The sequence below is a fragment of the Saccostrea cucullata genome, unplaced genomic scaffold (genome assembly GCF_032062105.1).
Source record: "Saccostrea cucullata isolate Sc308-1 unplaced genomic scaffold, CSIRO_AGI_Scuc_v1 ctg1536, whole genome shotgun sequence".
Classification (NCBI taxonomy): Eukaryota; Metazoa; Mollusca; class Bivalvia; order Ostreida; family Ostreidae; genus Saccostrea; species Saccostrea cuccullata.
In genome coordinates, this window is record NW_026925911.1 from 79,728 (window position 1) to 99,138 (window position 19,411).

The window sequence follows — 19,411 nt, forward strand, 5'->3', positions numbered from 1 at the left end:
AGCTCCTTGAGATATCGCTATTAAATGAAAGTTTTTTTTTACACATACACACATTGTTTAGTATCATTCAAATCTGCCTCGAGGTCTTTAACTTTCCCTCTTTATCAGACATATTCTTTTTTGTTATTTAAGACCTCAAAATCATTTAAGGTTATCCTTAAGTCATAGGGAGTTATTTTGTAAAATCTGATTGCTCAGAAGGCTTCTAATAATATCGCGTGGAAACGAGTGTTACAGAAAAATGGACGACAGACCGAAATTAATCTCCCCCACTTTCAGCGGGATACAAAAACTCTAAAGCCTTTTAGCAATAATGATTTCATAGCAACTTACCTTTTTTTTTTTTAGCTCTACTGGTCAGAGACCAGAAGAGCTTATGCGATAGTAATGCGTCCGGCGTCCGTCCGTCTGTCTGTCTGTCTGTCCGTCTGTCTGTCCGTCTGTCTGTAAACAATTTTTCAAAACGCTACTCCTCCTACAATTTTAGTCTGATTTCAATATTACTTGGCACACAAGTAGACTACACTAAGATACATAGAATAGTGCATCGGTTTTTGATTTCAATGAACGGTGTTGCCATGGTTACTAAAAATAGAATTTTCTGTGAAATTCCTTTAAAACGCTACTCCTTCTACAGTTTTTGTCTGATTTCAATATAACTTGGCACACAAGTAGACTACACTAAGATACATAGAATAATGCATCGGTTTTTGATTGCGATGAACGGTGTTGTCATGGTTACTAAAAATAGAATTTTCTGTGAAATTCCTTAAAAACGCTACTCCTTCTACAGTTTTTGTCTGATTTCAATATAACTCTGCACAAAAGTAGACTACACTAAGATACATAGAATAGTGCATCGGTTTTTGATTTCGATGAATGGTGTTGCCATGGTTACTAAAAATAGAATTTTCTGTGAAATTCCTTCAAAATGCTACTCCTTCTACAGTTTTTGTCTGATTTCAATATAACTTGGCACACAAGTAGACTACACTAAGATACATAGAATAGTGCATCGGTTTTTAATTTCGATGAACGGTGTTGCCATGGTTACTAAAAATAGAATTTTCTGTGAAATTCCTTAAAAACGCTACTCTTTCTACAGTTTTTGTCTGATTTCAGTATAACTTGGTACACAAGTAGACTACACTAAGATACATAGAATAGTGCATCGGTTTTTGATTTCAATGAACGGTGTTGCCATGCTTACAAAAAATAGAATTTTCTATGAAATTCCTTTAAAACGCTACTCCTTCTACATTTTTGGTCTGATTTCAATATAACTTGGCACACAAGTAGACTACACTAAGATACATAGAATAGTGCATCGGTTTTTAATTTCGATGAACGGTGTTGCCATAGTTATTAAAAATAGAATTTTCTGTGAAATTCCTTAAAAACGCTACTCTTTCTACAGTTTTTGTCTAATTTCAGTATAACTTGGTACACAAGTAGACTACACTAAGATACATAGAATAGTGCATCGGTTTTTGATTTCAGTGAACGGTGTTGCCATGGTTACTAAAAATAGAATTCTCTGTGAAATTCCTTCAAAACACTACTCCTTCTACAGTTTTGGTCTGATTTCAAAATAAGTTGGCACACAAGTAGACTACACAAAGATACATAAAATAGTGCAATGGTTTTTGATAAGTACAAACCAGTAGAGCTACAGTCTCGACAGAGACTTCTGGTTTACTTATCATTACAGTGACGAAGTAATTATCGTGACAATGATAGTACTTTTATTTGTAGAGATGCAGATATTGAACATTATTTACTAGAAAACTAAGAATCTATTTCATCAATTAAGTAAAACAAGTAAAAACCAAAAAAAAAAAAAAAAAAAAAATCAGAAAATTATGAATGTTTAATAATTATTATTTTTTGAATACAAAAATTATATTATTTTTTAAAAACAGTGAACAAAAAGTCTTGCACGTACAATTCAAATGATTTATTCAATCATTTAGTTAAAATATCCACTGTCGTTTCATTAAGTCTAAAGCTTCAATAAAATGGCCTCGTGGGAATCCGGGTTAGAATAGGTCCTCTGAACCCCCTTGCTTGTCGTAAAAGGCGACTAAATGGGGCGGTCCTTCGGATGAGACCGTATAAACCGAGACCCCGTGTCACAGCAGGTGTGGCACGATAAAGATCCCTCCCTGCTTAAGTGCCGAGCATAGGCCTAAATTTGCAGCCCTTCACCGGCAATGGTGACGTCTCCATGTCAGTGAAATATTCTGGAGAGGGACGTTAAACATTATACAATTAATCAATAAAATGAATCGCCAGTGTGGCTCATTGTTTAGAGCGTCTGCTCTAGAGTCGCGAAATAAGGAGATGATCCGTGCGTCGCGGGTTTGATCCCACTGTGAGACGCAGAGACCGGTCCTTCGAACAGGTTGAGACCACAAGATTTTCTGATGTCAGAATAAATTTGCATGTAAATTAGTTATCTGTTTACTATACCCACTGATGAATGAGTCGCAATGCATTGTGTGCTACTACAAGTACTCAGCTGTTTTGAAAGTAAAGACCAATTTGAATTGTCCCTTGGAAACTTATTTTCAATTATTTTTTGAGATTTATGAAATAAATATATATAAAATGATGTATAATCTTTCATTTCTATGCTCACATGTGCAGAATTTGCTTTATGAAGCCTTATATATCAACTTATAATACATCGGCCTAAACCATTGTTCTAAGAGACGTACATGTAGGTGTTATCGTGTCGATAAGTATTGAGTTTTTAGCTCACCTGAGCCGAAGACTCAAGTGAGCTTTTCTGATCACATTTTGTCCGGCGTCCGTCTGTCTAGCTGTCTGTAAACTTTTCATATTTTCAACTTCTTCTCAAGAACCGCTAGGCCAATTTAAACCAAACTTGCCACAAAGCATCCTTGGTGAAGGGGATTCAATTTTGTTCAAAGAAAGGGCCACGCCCTAATTCAAGGGGAGATAATTGAGAATTAGTGAAAATTTGGTGGTTTGTTTCAAAAATCTTCTTCTCAAGAAGCACTGTGTAAGGAAAGATGAAATTTATGGGGAAACATCCTCAGGTAGTGTAGATTTAAGTTTGTACAAATCATGTCCCCCATGGGTAGGGCGGGGCCACAATGGCCGACCAAAGTTAATATACAGGAAATTTTTTTTAAAAATCTTCTCAAGAACAGAAAAGCCATTATTGCTCATATTTATATAAAAGCATCCCCAGGTAGTTTAAATTCAAGTTTGTTCAAATCATGACTCCCGGGGGTAGGGCGGGGCCACAATGGCCGACCAAAGTTTTATATAGAAATATATAGGAAAATGCTTTAAAAATCTTCTTCTCAAGAAACCAAAGCCATTATTGCTCATATTTATAAGGAAGCATCCCCAGGTAGTGTAGAGTCAAGTTTCTTCAAATCATGACCCCCGGGGGTAGGGCAGGGCCACAATCGCCGACCAAAGTTTTATATTGAAATATATAGGAAAATTCTTTAAAAATCTTCTTCTCAAGAACAGCAAAGCCATAATTGCTAATATTTATATGGAAGCATCCCCAGGTAGTGTAGATTCAAGTTTATTCAAATCATGACCCCCGGGGGTTGGGCGAGGCCAAATTTTTGGATTTAAACTTTTCAATAGTAAACCAATGAGAGCGTATAAAACTAGGTCCGGTATCGCAGTAGGTGCTGGCACGAAAAAAAATCCGAGTATAGGACAAAATTTGCAGCTCTCCACCGGCTATTGGTGGCGGCTCCATATGAGTGAAAAATTTATTAAAGGGCCGTTAAACAATGTACAATCATTCCATGAAATGTAATCATCAGAGCGAAGTAGAATCCCGGTAAATGTGAATTTAAGATCAATGTGAACCTATGAACTTCTGATCATCATTAGAGTCTCGTTAACATATTCCCCAGAATGAAGCGTTGAAGACCAATGAGACCCCTTATTATCCGGGGACCAGGCACCATTAAAGAAGGCAGTGTAACATTTGTTGAACCACCAGCCTCCTTTATAATAAACAGCACAGTTTCCGGTCCACAGATCGTTGTCTCTGTCAGACGTCGTGAAATTCATTCCAGACAGATCCCCATGAGATGATCCCGTGTGCATCATACTGTCACCTGCAGAATTATATTACAAAACTACTTCAGGTCACCCTGAAAATTTGTTTTTTTTTTTGCCCTCTCCCGACCGAATTACTAAAAGTGGCCCGACTAAAACTTTTATTACAATCCAGGACATTTTTTTACCGCCATAAAGTTTGTTGAAATTTCTGGAAAAAAAAATTACCAACCTCTTGCAGACATAAAACATTACCTACATTACTTTAAAAATTGCCTCATTAAAACATTCAATTTTTGTGTTTTCTTCAATTTCAAGCGTCGCCCGCGTGGCGCAGTGTTTAGAGCGTGTGCTCTAGAGTCGCAAGGTAAGGATAGGATCCTTACGTCGCGGGTTCGAATCCCACTGTGAGACGTGGAGATCGGTCCTTCAATTCAATTCAATTCAATTTATTCTCTCAAAACCATGTAAATGGTACATGAGGTACAAAATCATATAAAACATATATACACTTTAAAAATTGCCTCATTAAAACATTCAATTTTTGTGTTTTCTTCAATTTCAAGCGTCGCCCGCGTGGCGCAGTGTTTAGAGCGTGTGCTCTAGAGTCGCAAGGTAAGGATAGGATCCTTACGTCGCGGGTTCGAATCCCACTGTGAGACGTGGAGATCGGTCCTTCGGATGAGACCGTGTGAACCGAGGTCTCGTTTCAAGACCCTGGCAAGAAATAGACCCTCCCTGCTCAATACCCCTGAGTGCCGAGTATAAGACAGAGTTTGCTCCTCTCCACCGGCAAATGGTAGCGTCTCCATACGATTGAAGAATTCTCGATAGACACGTTAAACAGTGTCAAGCAATTTTAAGAATAGATAAAATTGTATACCCACCTCTCTCACTCTCTCTTTATAATGTGAGGATAATCGAGCCAAGTCTAATTCTACACCCATTTCTTTCTCTCCCTCTCTCGTATATAATGTTAAAAATTTCTAATTAAATACCCAGGGTTCCGGTGGCATTTCCCGCCAGGAAGAGTTGACAGTTATCTGCTTCATTTGAGACTGTGAAATGATCGTACAACTCGTACAGTTTGCCCCCATTTACCAGGCTTCCATTAAACAGAGTGATGGAAATGTAGAGATTTGAGTTATTTCCCTTTGTTAACTGGTGGATTTCGTCATTTCCTGTGCAACGTATAAAGAAATGAACAGATGAGTGTACGGCAATCTAAATTAAAAGGAATATAAAGAATACATTAATTGATTTCATATGGGAAACGAGTGTCGTCATTCTGTTGTGAAAATTATCTAATATTCACCACTAAATGAACTCAATTGCACATACTTGAATTTAAAAAATGTTAACCATATATACAATTTTAAAATAGCGGGTGTTTGATCCCGCTAAGCTTTAAATGGGCAAAAAGTGGAGCAGATCCTTTTTAAAAATTTAATATTGATATCACCGATCCAAAAATCTTGTCCCGCGTCACCGAATCCCGTTCTATATTCGTCCCATGTTCTTTCAAAGCTCACAGATCCATTCACACGCTTTTGGATTGCCTTCCATGAAAGACATTAATTCAATACTTTTTGACGAGGATTTGCAAATTGTATATTTTTCATTTAAAAACCTCCTGAATGAAACAGAAATACTCAAAAAATGAAAAATACCGTCCATCCGCCTCCCATTGTGTACATATCACAGTAAACTCTCGAAGGTCGGGATCGGGATCCATACGGGTAAATCTCGTACACACCCGAATAATTCTCACCATGTTCATGGAGGCTTTCAAAATCTCTAGGTAGTTCTGTATGTGTAAAACAGAACAAAGTCTTCAGAATATAATTTATAATGGTTTATCGCTGACGCTGAGATGATACACTGAACAACATTTGAATTGGAAATGAGTAATTTTTTTTATCGTTAAAGAAGAAGTCTCAATAAAGCATTATCTGTGGTCCCCGGTCACTCGTCAAATTTTAAACTTTCATTAAAACACTTAAAAAGTAAATTATATTGTTCTCTCATGTTTGTTGTATTTGCGTCAACGTTTAAAAATGTCAAATAATTGCAATAGACAACACGCGAAGCTGTGTTTTGAAGGTAGGGTCCTTTGATTTTCATGAATATCAAAAGGAATTTGTGACAGGTACCTACTTCTCAGCTTTCGTAAACATCGAGCGCAGATTTGTTCAAAGTCGAGATTAAAATATAATATGTATATTATATTTCGACAGATTGTGTGAAAATATCTTTGTTGAACAACCTTGCGCTCTATGTGTTTTACTTAAAAGTATCATGATTTTGAATCTGTTTGGTGAGTACATTTACATAAGATTAACCTCTTGTTGACATGCTAAGAATAGATATGTCACGTGATTCCATACCGCTACAGGTGAATACCTCCGGAAAGCGTGTTTTCTCTAAGAAGCGACAAATGTAGCTCGTGTTTGAAAAGTGCAGTCACCAGCTTTTTTTTTTTTTTTTAAATTTCAAACAAGGTTCTCTATATAGACTTCGAAGAACATCATTCATGTTAAACTTCAAATGTTGATTTTCATGGACATATTCTAATTCCCATACATGTGATCGCAATTTTCCTGGGCATTTCGAAAAACACAATAAATATACCAGTAGATGTATATAAATACACATTTAATCAATTTCTTGCAAAAACAAAAAAAACAAAAACAAAAACAAAACAAAACAAAACAAAACAAAACAAAACAAAACAAAAAAAAAAAAAAAAAACCAAGCAAAAATACCAAAGACGTTACAATTTCTTCACATTTAATCAGTCTATAAAAACAAATGCGCTGTACTGACCAGTTCAATATTCAAAGCAAACTTACACTTTTGTCACGTTTTGGGGTGCATATAACCTCGGACAAGCTTCGAATGTATTAATGCAACGATGTAGATGAATTTTGAGATTGAATTAATTTCATTTACCAATCTTGTGATGTTTATTATTAAAAATCCTCGTGAAGTATAATAATTATGTTTCTATCATTCTACAACTGTTTTTGAAGTGACATGTATATTACGCAATTTGTACACGCCATGTATATTTTATACAGTAATCGATAAGTAAATCGGAATATTCATCGCGGAATTTAAAGCAAAATTAAGAAATCAGGCATTTAGTATCAGGGGGAGGGGTGACCCATTCTTTTCAGAAATAAATCTTTAGTTCTTCAAACCCCCCCCCCCCAAAAAAAAAACAAACAAATAACTATCTTACGCCTTTAGGCTGGTACGATATGAATAAACACACATTGAAATTGTTGATTTATTTTTCAAATAAAAATGAGTAATAGTTTGAATCCCACTCCTACATAATCGATTTTTTTAAGTTTGGAAGAGCTTACACTTTTTCTTTTGCTTTATCAAACTGCTTTTCAGGTCTATTGTTTATTTTTTCTAAGCCCCCCCCCCCCTTTACAAAGGAGAGGAAGTGTATTTCTGTGTGTATTTATGGTAATTTATCATTCGATCGCTTGTACTTTTTAAATTGTCATATGGAAGAAAATTAATATAGTGGTTAATATATTTGATAGATGCATTTATAGATTAAAAATAAAAAAAAAAAGTGATCAGGGGATTTTCAGACCAAATATACCTCAAGAACAAAAAGACGACCCCTTATAGAATTACCCACTCCAAATAAAGAAGAATACGAATAGTGCAGAATAAAATTCAAGCTTATTGAATATTATTCTAACCCGTATATTGTTAATTATTTCTTATCTCACGCTATTGCTCACCATGTCTTCCTTTATATAGTACCTAATTTAAATGTCTCCGCCCATGTGTATGTAATAGAGAAACCGTACTCTGTTCGAAAGAAAATGTTCCGGAATTTGTATGTGCGGTAGGTGTTGAAAATTGGCTTTTATTTCTTGATACTCAAAGTCATTAATAATGATTGTACCAAAATTTAATCAGAAATACTATGTTATACACCATGAAAATAAGAATTATACCGTACCCTCAAGTAAATTCTGTAAAATAAGGGCGAAAAAAGGGACCAAGCTACTATACTTAAGTGGAAAACTCCTTTTCGAATCGTGAAGCGTAATTTTGTGGCATTAAATAAACTAATTTTGTGAGTTATTTGCAAATGTCAAAAATTTTCACCTACGGTTAATTAAAAAACGTTATATACTTGGAGTCAATATGATACATACATTAACATCAGAAATATTAACGTTTTTAAATTTTATATTTTGCACAAACCTAAATGACTGGTAATTTTATGTATTAAATTAAGCTCAATGGACATTCTCTGATATGAGTCATCTTATCAAAAAGTCACAAACTAGGTGAATGTATAGTTTATATACCTTAACGAAAGTAATTGTGTATGCATCAATTTGCAAGTGCGAAACATCAAAGATCAAGTATATTAAGGATATTTTGATAAAAGTGAGAGACTTTACTAATAACAGTAAATAAATATTTTTAACATGACAGCCTCGTTTGGGTTATTAATTAAGTGCAGCACGAGCCTGACCGTGAACCCAATGATAGATATTACTAATATTTACTGTATACAGGGTTATTTTCGCCCTTTCACACTTGCAAACAATTTTGCCCCGTTTTAAATTCGCCCAGTCATAGTTTTGTTTAAGAAATGATACTATATTATTTGAGTTCGCCCCGTTTTAAATTCGCCCATTAGGGGATAGGGCGAAAGGGGCGAAAATAAAACGGGGGCGAAAATTTCCTTGTATATAGTATATGTGTACTAAAAACCTAGACAAATTAGGTCCGATTTCCACGTCTCATTCTCAAGACACAAAACCCTTCCTGATCCTCGCTGAAGCTGGGAATCAGAGCATTTGATGTGAAATTGATTATAGATTCCTATTCCATCCCAGTCCTGGACATTCTACAAAGTATTCTGCACGTTCAGAATTCCACAGTCTGCAAAGAGAACAAAATGACAATCTAGACCTGAAGGTGTGATAATAGCATTTTTTATAATTCTTTAAAACATTTTTTTGAACTGAAAAGTATCTGGAATCATTTTGTGAAAGAGTATTTTCTAAGTTATTCAAATTTTGACCCCCAGGGTGTGGTAGGTACTGTTAACGTATTATATTAAGGGATGTATTCTATTTAGCGATTTTGGTGGAAAGCAGAGTCCACTAAATCAAGTTTACCGTAAAATGCCTTGTATATAATATGTTATTTCTAGCACATTCAGATAGCCCTTAATCAAATATACGCTAACTTGTTATTAGTTAATTATTAAATAATTTCCGCTAAATATCGTATTCGCCAAATATCATACATTTATGGTATTACAAGGGGAGATCTTGTGAAAAAACAGCATGATCAAAGTTACTAAGGTGAGGGTCATTGCCCATATCCCCTTTGTTCAAGGAATGTTCTTCCATGCTCTCTATAATAAAATCAAATAACGATTTTCCAAAGAGAATGTGCTGACGGCTTGATAATACCCTTTCATGTTATTTTTTCCAAAGGTTCATCATTATTCATGAAGTCAACGATGAAAAGGAATTCAGCAATTTTTATAGAATACTTCAAACTGTTAAAATGTCTTTTATTAAAGATTTAAGCTCACTTTTACGCAAGGTTACTTCGATTTGTTTCTCTGTGAAAATATTTGAAACTGAATTATTTATTACAATAGCTTGGCAGTTATACATGCATTCATACCTAAGGCAACCCCATGATGAGCCAAATTTTGAACGAAAACAAGAAATAAAAAATTTAAGTTTGTATCCGTTAAAAGGTCAACTTTATTTTGATTTATCTTGAGTATTATATTTTTAGGTCAACTGGGTAAGCGCTGGTGACATATTTTTCATTGTTTTCGTCCGTTGTCGTGCGTTAACATTTGAACATTTTCAGCTTCTTCTCTGAAACAACCCTAACAATTTTAACCAATTTTGGCACTAAGCATCTATCGGTGAAGGGGAAAAATCGTGAATTTCAAGGTGGCATGAGGGGTGGGGCCAAAACCACTAAAATTAATGCAATATTTAAAAATCTTCTTCTTACTCTTGGACATCAAGCAGTAAAACTGTTGGCATGATCGTAATTAAGAAACTAGAGGTACTGTGAGCAATGAGCTCACTAAATAATACCCCCGCATCCCATATGAATATAATGGCAGTATCCTTGTCTTGCTCTGGAAAATCCAAAATATATGTCAGATCAAAAAGTAAAGTAGGAGGTAAAGTAGTAGCTGCAGATAAGTAGCGTTATGGTTTTTATGCCCCCGGATCGAAAGATCGAGGGTATATTGTTTTTGTCCTGTCTGTCTGTCTGTCTGTTTGTTTGTTTGTTTGTTTGTTTGTCCCCAAACTTAAACCTAGCCCATAACTATTGAGTGGTTGGGGCTATGGCTTTCATAATTCATATGTGTGTTACTTGTGACATGACCTTTCTTTGGGTACCATCAAATTTGACCTCTTGACCTTGACCTTGGAGTTTGACCTACTTTTATTCGAAAATGTTATCAACTTTTACCTTCGCCATAACTTTTGAACAGATGGAGATAGAGACTTCATATTTAAAATGCATACTCCACTAAATAAGCACTTTCAACTGACACCAAGGACAATGACCTTTTGACCTTGACTGTGACCTATATGCTAAAAATAGATTTTTCGAACTTTCGGTATAACTTTTGAACCATAGGAGATAGAGACTTTATATTTGGTATGCCTACTTCACTAATTAAGTGCTTTCAAACGACACCGAGGTCAATGACCTTGTGACCTTGACGTAACCTTTATGCTAAGAATAGCTTTTTCGAACTTTGTTGCCGCCGGGGGCACAGTGTTTCACAAACACATCTTGTTTATATTGTGTTTGACCATAACGCTACAGATCCCGTAATGCATAAAAGGTGCAAGCTTTTTTGCGAACTGCTGGGGAAAATTTCTCCACTTCCATCATTGGTCAATTAACACTTTCACTCCCCATCTCTAGGCACATTATTTAACTAATCTGTAAAATTTATACATCTTGCAACCCTTTATACTCGTCTCTACAAGTGATACTCGCTTAATTAAAATTATTTGTTAGATTGCTGAAAATTCACTTCAAGTGAGTTTATTGGATGTGGATAAAATACTCATATTGGCAACAGATTGTGTCTAGAATTAGGGAGTGAAAGATTTTTGATTGACCAATGCTAGGAAGTGGACAAATTCTTCACAAAAGTGCGCAGAAAATATTGCGCCGTAAATTAAACTTTTTTTTGCATTACGGGATCTGTAGCGTTATGGTCAAAGACAAATATACTACAATATATAAAACCATAACGCTACAGATCTGCAGCAGTTGCTATTAAAGTAGGAGGTGCACAATGGATATATGTAATAAAGATTCTGTGAAAGTTTCATTAATTTCCTTCAGTGGTATGAGAGGAGTTGCGGATAAGAGATGGGTACTCTAAAGCGTAACAGTCGGACGTACAGACGGACGGACATACCAATTACCGTACTATATACCCTCCCACTTTTCAAGTGGGGGGTATAATGAAATGTATACATATACAGAAGTCACATGAAAATGCATTAATAATATGAATTTATGTCTTTAATGAAATTGCTCATTTTAATTACAATCAATCATATACTAGTAATCTTTCCTATCATAAGAAAAATACTAATAATATGGATTTATGTCTTTAATTAAATTGCTCATTTTAAAAATTACAATCAATGAACATATGTAACCTTTGCCATCGAAAGAGAAGAAAGGAAAGGTTATGTGCAAGTGAATGGAACTTGTCTGTATATTATATATTGTACATAATGAGTTAGATCTGATAGAAGTCATCATTAATCACTAGGAATTTATTTGAATCTAAGAATCTGATGTTTCACACTTAAGGAGGCTTATGGGTCAACAAATTTACAATAAGGTATAACTCAAATTTTAAGAAATGATATCTTAAGTTGTCGACTATCATTTGAAAAATATGAAAATCATTTTAGTTTTTAAAATTTGATCATTTTCATATGTTGTGCAAACTTGATACAAAGCATCATTGGGTAATAAGAAAGTTTAAATTCTTGAAGTGAAGTGACAAGTTCTCTTACAAGGGTAGATAATCAAGAAATGACAAAAATAAGGTGGGGTCATTAAAAAAATCTTCTGAAGAACCACTGGGCCAGAAAAGCTGAAAGTTATTTTGGAACATTCTGATGTAGTATAGATTATCAAAATTATGACCCCCAGGGGTAGGATGGGGCCACATCAAGGAAACAAAGTTTTGCATTAAAAATAAACATGTATTGGGAAAAATCTTTATAAATCTTCTTCTCAAGAATCAATAGGACAGAAGAGCTGATACTAAATTACACATGGGAACATCCTGGGGTAGTGCAGATTCTGAATTGTTAAAATCACGACCTCTTGGTGGGTAGGGGTGGGTGAGGACTGGAAGGGCATGGCCACAATAAGTATTATACAGAGAGAAATCTGGTAAAGATTACCATCACCAAAGTTTCAAAGGTGAGCAAGGTGTATTTTCTACCTTATGTAAAATTTTGCTGAATTTGCCAAGATCAATATAACTTAACGAGTTTAAGTAACAAAAAGGTTATTTTTATGAACAGTATGATACTTGTTTGCAGTAGATGAATTGAAAGTTCTAAAACAGTACTCCTTCAAGAGTCACTAGCATAGAAACTATATGAAAAATTCTTTAAATCCTATCAAAATTTGAATGTGTAATTTTACAATCGTCTAATAAGCCATATTTCAAACTACGAGAGCAAAGATTGTGTGGTCAAATTTGTAGAATATTATATATATATATATATATTAAATACAGATTTTGTATTTTTCCTAGGAAAAAAATATCAAAGTTTCACAAAATCAAAAATAAGAGGAAAAATTTGGTTGCCTTATGATTTATTTAAAAGAAATCAAACATATAACTCTTTAAGTAGTGTTGTAAATGTCTTAATGATATGTAAATCTATAAATGATGATCAATGAACTGCCATTTTTATGAAAGGAAAAAATCTGGAGGAATGCTGGAAAAATAAACTGTCTTGTAGCCACACAGGAATGGGAAATTGCAGTACATAACTAAAGGGACTGTAGATGTTAGTCAATGATCTGTGGAAGCCATACCATGAAACAGGAATGTTTCCAATATTCTCTATGACGCCTGCAGGAGATTTAAATTGAAATCTCAGAAATTGAACCTATTTTACTGAGGAATCATTTAAACATTGTCCATATAAATAAAGAAAAGAACCTCCTAATGTTTGAATTTGGAAATATGGATAAGTGACAATCCAAACAAAATCTCAAAGATGAATTCATATAAATCATACAAGAGCAATGCACTCAACAGGTTATGATTGACTACTGTAAATAAGATCACACATAATGATATTTCAACATACACAGCTACACCTTCCATTGACCAATTTCTCTGAAAACTGGAGCAGAATGTATTTTCCAAATGTGTGTTTACAAAAGATATGGTGATTTTTCCATATGATAATCACTGTCGCTGAATTATTGGGGGAAACGTAGAATTGGGCCGTAACTCCTAAAATATGATGCAGATCTGAAAGCAGATGGATGGATGTAACTTCAAAAATTTATCAAAAATCATTGACGGTATGCTGATAAAGTTGGAATCTTTAATCTACATTGAGGCAAAATTTTGACTTTGAGAGCCTTTCCATTTCAGGAATACAAAAAAGTTGATTTATAAAATATAAATGCACTAATATTTACATTAAAATATTTATAATTTTTTAATAAGCATACAAATGAAAATTCAAATTAGGAATCATTTAATGTAAATAACAAGCTTTCAAATGTATCTACTTTTAATATGTTATCTTTGTTAACAAAAGAATTACAAGCAAATTAAATTTTGCCCTTTGGAAACCTTTGGTGTATCCTTAAATACAGATTTTGTATCCTAGAACAAAATATCTAAGTTTCACAAAATCAAAAAAGAGATATAAAATTTGGCTTATCTATTGTGCCAATATTATGATTCCTTTAAAAGAAAAAATTGGTGTGTACTCTTTAAGTAGTGTTGTAAATGTCTTAATCATGTTAATGATATATAGATCTATAAATCATGATCAATGAGTGTCCATTTTTATCGAGGAAAAATTATCTGGACAAAGGAATGCTGAGAAAAATAGGTTGGCTGCACTGTCTTGTATACATCTGTAGAAAAGGCGAAATTGCAGTACAAATTTTGGTTGAAAGGGATCCAGATATGTGTTGGACTGTCAATGCTTTGTTTGTGGGTAAACATAGGATGCAAAGAATGCTTCCAATAGTTTCTGCGATGGTGATCATTTGTGTGAGATTTACATTGAAATCTCCAGAAATAAGAGTTGGTATGTTTAGATGAGGAATGTTTTTCATAACATTGTCCATATGGGTTAGGTAGATTTCTAATGTTTGATTTGGAGGTCTGTATGTGACAACGAAACAAAATCTCAAAGATGAATTCCTATTAAATCATACAAGAGCAATGCACTCAACAGGTATATGATAGACCTGGCAAATAAACTCTACACAATAATGATCACTAACATACACAGCTACACCTCCATGAGCAGAATGCTGTGTTCTAGATGTTGGAGCAGTTGTATTTTCCAAGGTGTGGTGTCTGTCTTTGCGGAAAATATGGTTATTTTTCCAACTATAATCACTGTCGCTGTCAGACGGCATTAAGAATGTCTCTGTAACTCCTAAAATATGAGCAGATCTGGCAGATGGATGGTTGATAACATCAACAAAATGTCTGTGCAATGATTGTGCATTGACTGCTGATATGCTGATCATCGAGTTGGAATCTGGTAGATATGATAGGGTATCAGGAGGAAAGAACTTCATGGAGTTTATGAGCCTTTCCATTTCAGCAATGGTCTTGGCACTGGTTTTGATTTTTTGGCTGTCAAAATTCACAAGATACAGGCCATTCAATGATTTTACTCTACTTAATGCAACATAGAGCTGTCCTGGCTGGAACTGGCCATTGCAGTGTATAACAATGCTGTTCAATGTCTCTCCTTGCACCTTGTGAATTGTGGTTGCCCAAGCGAGCGTGAGAGGAAACTGGAACCGGACTGCATGCACAGTTGAGTGTTTGCCTTACTGCACTTGAACCTGTTGTCGAACAATAGGTACAACTTTTGACTGATGCTGAATAAGGCGTCCGTATAAAATCCTGGTCTGATGTCCAATATTTGGGTTGTCAAATTCAATAAGAATAAAATTTGGTGTGTAGTTGTCATCTGCAGTAGTTGGCGGTGTTGGTATGAATCCTTTCACTGTTCCTTTAGCTCCATTTACCAAACCATCAGCTGTACTAACATTGTATGTCAACATAATTCTAGCTCCTACAGCTAAATGAAGAGTTGAGCGTAAGCCTCCTGTTTCTGTTGCCTTATCTGAGAGATTTACAGCAATGGCACCTGTTGTAACATCCTTCTTTTAGTCTTGTGCTCTCACAACAAATTTTGAGGTTGAAAGTGAATCCAGTTTCTTGTTGTTGTAATTGTCTACTGCTTTGTTTGTGGTGTAAACATGGAGGATGTCTTCAGGAGGGTCATTTGTTTCCCTTGTACACAGTGTCGATACATCATCACTTGTGTGCTGTCCACTTCTTACACGGTTCAACAATCTGGCAAAAGATAAGTCATCTATCTGTCTCATGATCTGTTGAAGTTCTACAACTTTAAAATGATTTTTCCATAGAGATCCACATAATCTTGCTATCTCGTCAGAAGGTTGATCAAAAAGAGCTCGCTGTGCAGGTGGAGGTAGTTGAAATAAATCTCCAAAGGTAAAGATGCTGAGTTCACCAAATATTTCAGAACTCCCTGTGATTTCTTGAAGACGGCGGTGTAGGAACAGAAGCATGTCAGCACTTACCATTGATATTTCATCTATAATAATGACCTTCAGTGAACTAAGTTTGCACCTAAGTGTGTTCAATTTTTCTTGTGAGAGAGGCTTATATGTTGAAAACCCCTTCATTACAGGCAACAGAAAAGCAGCGGGTAAGGTCATGCCAAACACATTAAAACCGCTGTGCCCGTAGGAGCTGTTGTAAGGACTGTTATTTCATCCGAGGTTTCTGTGACAGGTCGGAGTAGACGGAAAGCTGATTCTTGAATGGTTTTAATGAGATGAGACTTGCCCGTTCCTGCTCCGCCGCTGACAAATATGTGAAAAGCATCAGATTTTGGAGGCATCTTTTTACTTTGACATAACCTTGTACACCATGTGACAAAGAAATTGTGAACCAGAGTTTGCTCCTCATTCAGCGAGTGGATATGCTCTCTCCACTGGTGGTCTGTCAACCTGGAAGCTAGTACTTCATAAATGACTTGGGGTGATTCAAGTGATGGGTCTCCATTGGGAACTCTGTTTCTTCCTGGATCCATAAAATCAGCATTTTCATCATCCATAGAACCTTCTCTAGCAGCATCAAGGTTTGCTTGCACTGTTTCTGGGGCCAGATGTCCCCATGCATCAGGATCAGGAGGACCATTTTCTTAAATGTCATCCAGTGCTTCTTCTATTAACTGTGCATGTTTTTCAAATCTCAGCATCATAGCGTTGATTTGTTCAGCATAAGTTGTCAATTTTTTCTGGAAAAAATCTCCTTCAAATTCACAAGGTCCAATGTCTTTTTCCTCGTTTCTCCATGGGACATACAGCAACAATAATGCATAGGAATACTTCTCAGGATTCTTTTTCTGTGAGACCTTGTGTGTTCGTATGACTGCTGTCTTTTTTCTCCTCACCATTTTTTTTTCCATCTGTTAATGTGATGTAGTATGGGGATTCCAGGTCATCCGCTAGACCAATCACCTCTGGATTTGTGTCCTCAGAATCAAAATTTGAGTAGGATGTTGTGTATGTTACAGCAAATTCTGCTAAGCATATGTCTGACAGATAACGTGGTCGCATAGAGTATTTGTCAAGAAGACCAGCTTGATAGATATCGTCTTCATCATCTTCCATTTGTTCTATGACAGCTCTGGGTTTCAATAATTTCACTCTCTCTGTAGGTGGATTAGTTGAAACAAAAATATAAACTATCCACAGGAACATTCACCACAGTGCCATGTATAGCTTTTTGTCTTCCACGGGGTAGGGCAAGTATCTTCATGAGTCTTTGGGAAACTAGTCTGGCCTCAAAATCAGTTAATGATATCAAAGGTTCCTTGAGCTCAGTGAGATGAAGTTCATTTACTGTTGCTTGTACAGGTATTTTCTTCTTGTGCAGTGAAAGACTACATGTTTTACATATGTAACTAATCTCTTTCTGATCAAAACACCAGTATACAAACGAGGGTCCAGATTTGATTTTGTGAAGGAATGTCTGATACGGATTTTGAAGGTCTATTATTTTATTTTATTTTATTTACCGATTTTCTCTGCTGATCCCTTGTTCTGACTTCATTTTTTTTCTCATTAGGTAAGCCTTCTCTTTTGTCCTGTTTTCTCTTTCTTTCTGATGCCTTTATGATCTGCTTGGTTCCTTCTGGTAGCTGCTCTCTTATGTCTTTCTTTTTGTTTCAAAACATATTCTGGACAGAGTCTTTCAAATCAGAAGGCATATTTTGACGATAATTGGACAGCCGTTTTCGCTCTTTTGCTTTTATAATGGTTTTTTCTTTATCAGGTGAATTCCTTCTTTTGTCTAGTTTTTTTTCCTGTCTGCTGTCTTGAGGATTTCTTTGGTTTCTTCAGGTAACTGCTCTCTTTTATCTTTTTTTTCTCTTTTGATCTGATGCCTTGATGTTTTCCTTGATTTCTTTAGGTAAATGCTCTCTTTTGTCTTTTTTTCTCTTTTGATCTGATGCCTTGATGTTCTCTTTGCTTTCTTCAGGTAAATGCTCTCTTTTTTCCCGTTTTCTTTTTCGATCAGATGCCTTGATGTTCTCCTTGATTTCCTCAGGTAAATGCTCTCTTTTGTCCCGTTTTCCTTTTCGATCTGATGCCTTGATGTTTTCCTTGATTTCTTTAGGTAAATGCTCTCTTTTGTCTTTTCTTCTCTTTTGATCTGATGCCTTGATGTTCTCCTTGATTTCTTTAGGTAAATGCTCTCTTTTGTCTTTTTTTCTCTTTTGATCTGATGCCTTGATGTTCTCTTTGATTTCTTTAGGTAAATGCTCTCTTTTGTCTTTTTTTCTCTTTTGATCTGATGCCTTGATGTTCTCTTTGATTTCTTCAGGTAAATGCTCTCTTTTTTCCCGTTTTCTTTTTCGATCAGATGCCTTGATGTTTTCCTTGATTTCCTCAGGTAAATGCTCTCTTTTGTCTTGTTTTCCTTTTCGATCAATTGCCTTGATGTTTTCCTTGATTTCTTTAGGTAAATGCTCTCTTTTGTCCTTTTTCCTCTTTTGATCTGATGCCTTTATGTTTTCCTTGATTTCTATAGGTAAATGCTCTCTTTTGTCCCGTATTCTTTTTCGATCTGATGCCTTGATGTTCTCCTTGATTTCTTCACATAACTGCTCTCTTTTGTCCCGTTTTCTTTTTCGATCTGATGCCTTGATGTTTTCCTTGATTTCTTCAGGTAAGTGTTCTCTTTTGTCTTGTTTGCTTTTTTTATCCATGTCTTTTCTTTCTCCTTTCTCTTCATCTGACATTCCTTGTCTATACTTAGCCATTCTTTTCCTTGTTGATTCTTTTTTCCTCTTTGTTTTCCACTCATCTTTTGTTGCTGTCTGATCTGTTTCTGACTGCTGTGATGGCGACTGGAAATCTTTTTCATCTGCGTGGTCCTGAAAACTATCATTAGAATTTTTTTCTTCTTGTAGATCAGTTTGCTTTTTACCATCTAGCATCATGGTAGGATTATACTTTTCTTCAGTGTCTGCTTTTAGCTTTGTATCATACCCCATCTCTGTATCTTCATTAGTTCTTTGAGTGGCATACAATCTCATTTGCTGTAATCTGGACCGATAGCTCTTTCTTTTACCTTGTTTTGGCATATTTATTGACTCTAAAAAAAGGAGGGAAAAATTACTAAAATTTCAAAATATGACAAGCCCGGGTTGAATGGCAATGATCAAGGATGAACAGTATGGAAAGTTTAGTACTCAGTAGCAAATCATAGAGTACATCTATTTCATTGCTGAACTACAGTCACATTTGTCACTCACTGGTCAAGCAGAAAACCCATCACATTCTCTCTAACACTTGGACTACTTAAATAACATTTATGTGTAATGATCTATTATCCATATCTATAAGTATCTAATATGTATTATATACAGGTCTATCTTACCAATAAACATAAATGTTATGAAGGTAGTTTTAGCATTTTACATTAAAACTCCTTATATATTTTTTT

General features: G+C 35.2%; 1 protein-coding gene across 1 annotated transcript; it reads right to left on the reverse strand.

Moving 5' to 3' along the window:
- Window positions 1-16,106: 16,106 nt before the first annotated feature.
- Window positions 16,107-19,174, reverse strand: LOC134270073 (DNA ligase 1-like). Its single transcript, XM_062752252.1, has 4 exons — window positions 17,826-19,174; window positions 17,478-17,618; window positions 16,851-17,109; window positions 16,107-16,597 (listed from the first exon to the last, which is right to left on the reverse strand). Exons 1-4 carry the CDS (start codon window positions 19,047-19,049, stop codon window positions 16,107-16,109), a joined length of 2,115 nt encoding a protein of 704 aa, XP_062608236.1. The 5' UTR covers window positions 19,050-19,174.
- Window positions 19,175-19,411: the final 237 nt, after the last annotated feature.

Excerpts from the sequence above, each read along its gene's own strand:
- LOC134270073 (XM_062752252.1), bottom strand. The coding sequence starts at position 19,049 with ATGCCAAAACAAGGTAAAAGAAAGAGCTATCGGTCCAGATTACAGCAA. Across the intron at positions 17,110-17,477 it reads GGGATCAGCAGAGAAAATCG|AGAGTGAAATTATTGAAACC; the intron begins GTAAATAAAATA and ends CCACCTACAGAG. Across the intron at positions 16,598-16,850 it reads AACAGATGGAAAAAAAAATG|AAAATGGTCCTCCTGATCCT; the intron begins GTGAGGAGAAAA and ends ATGACATTTAAG.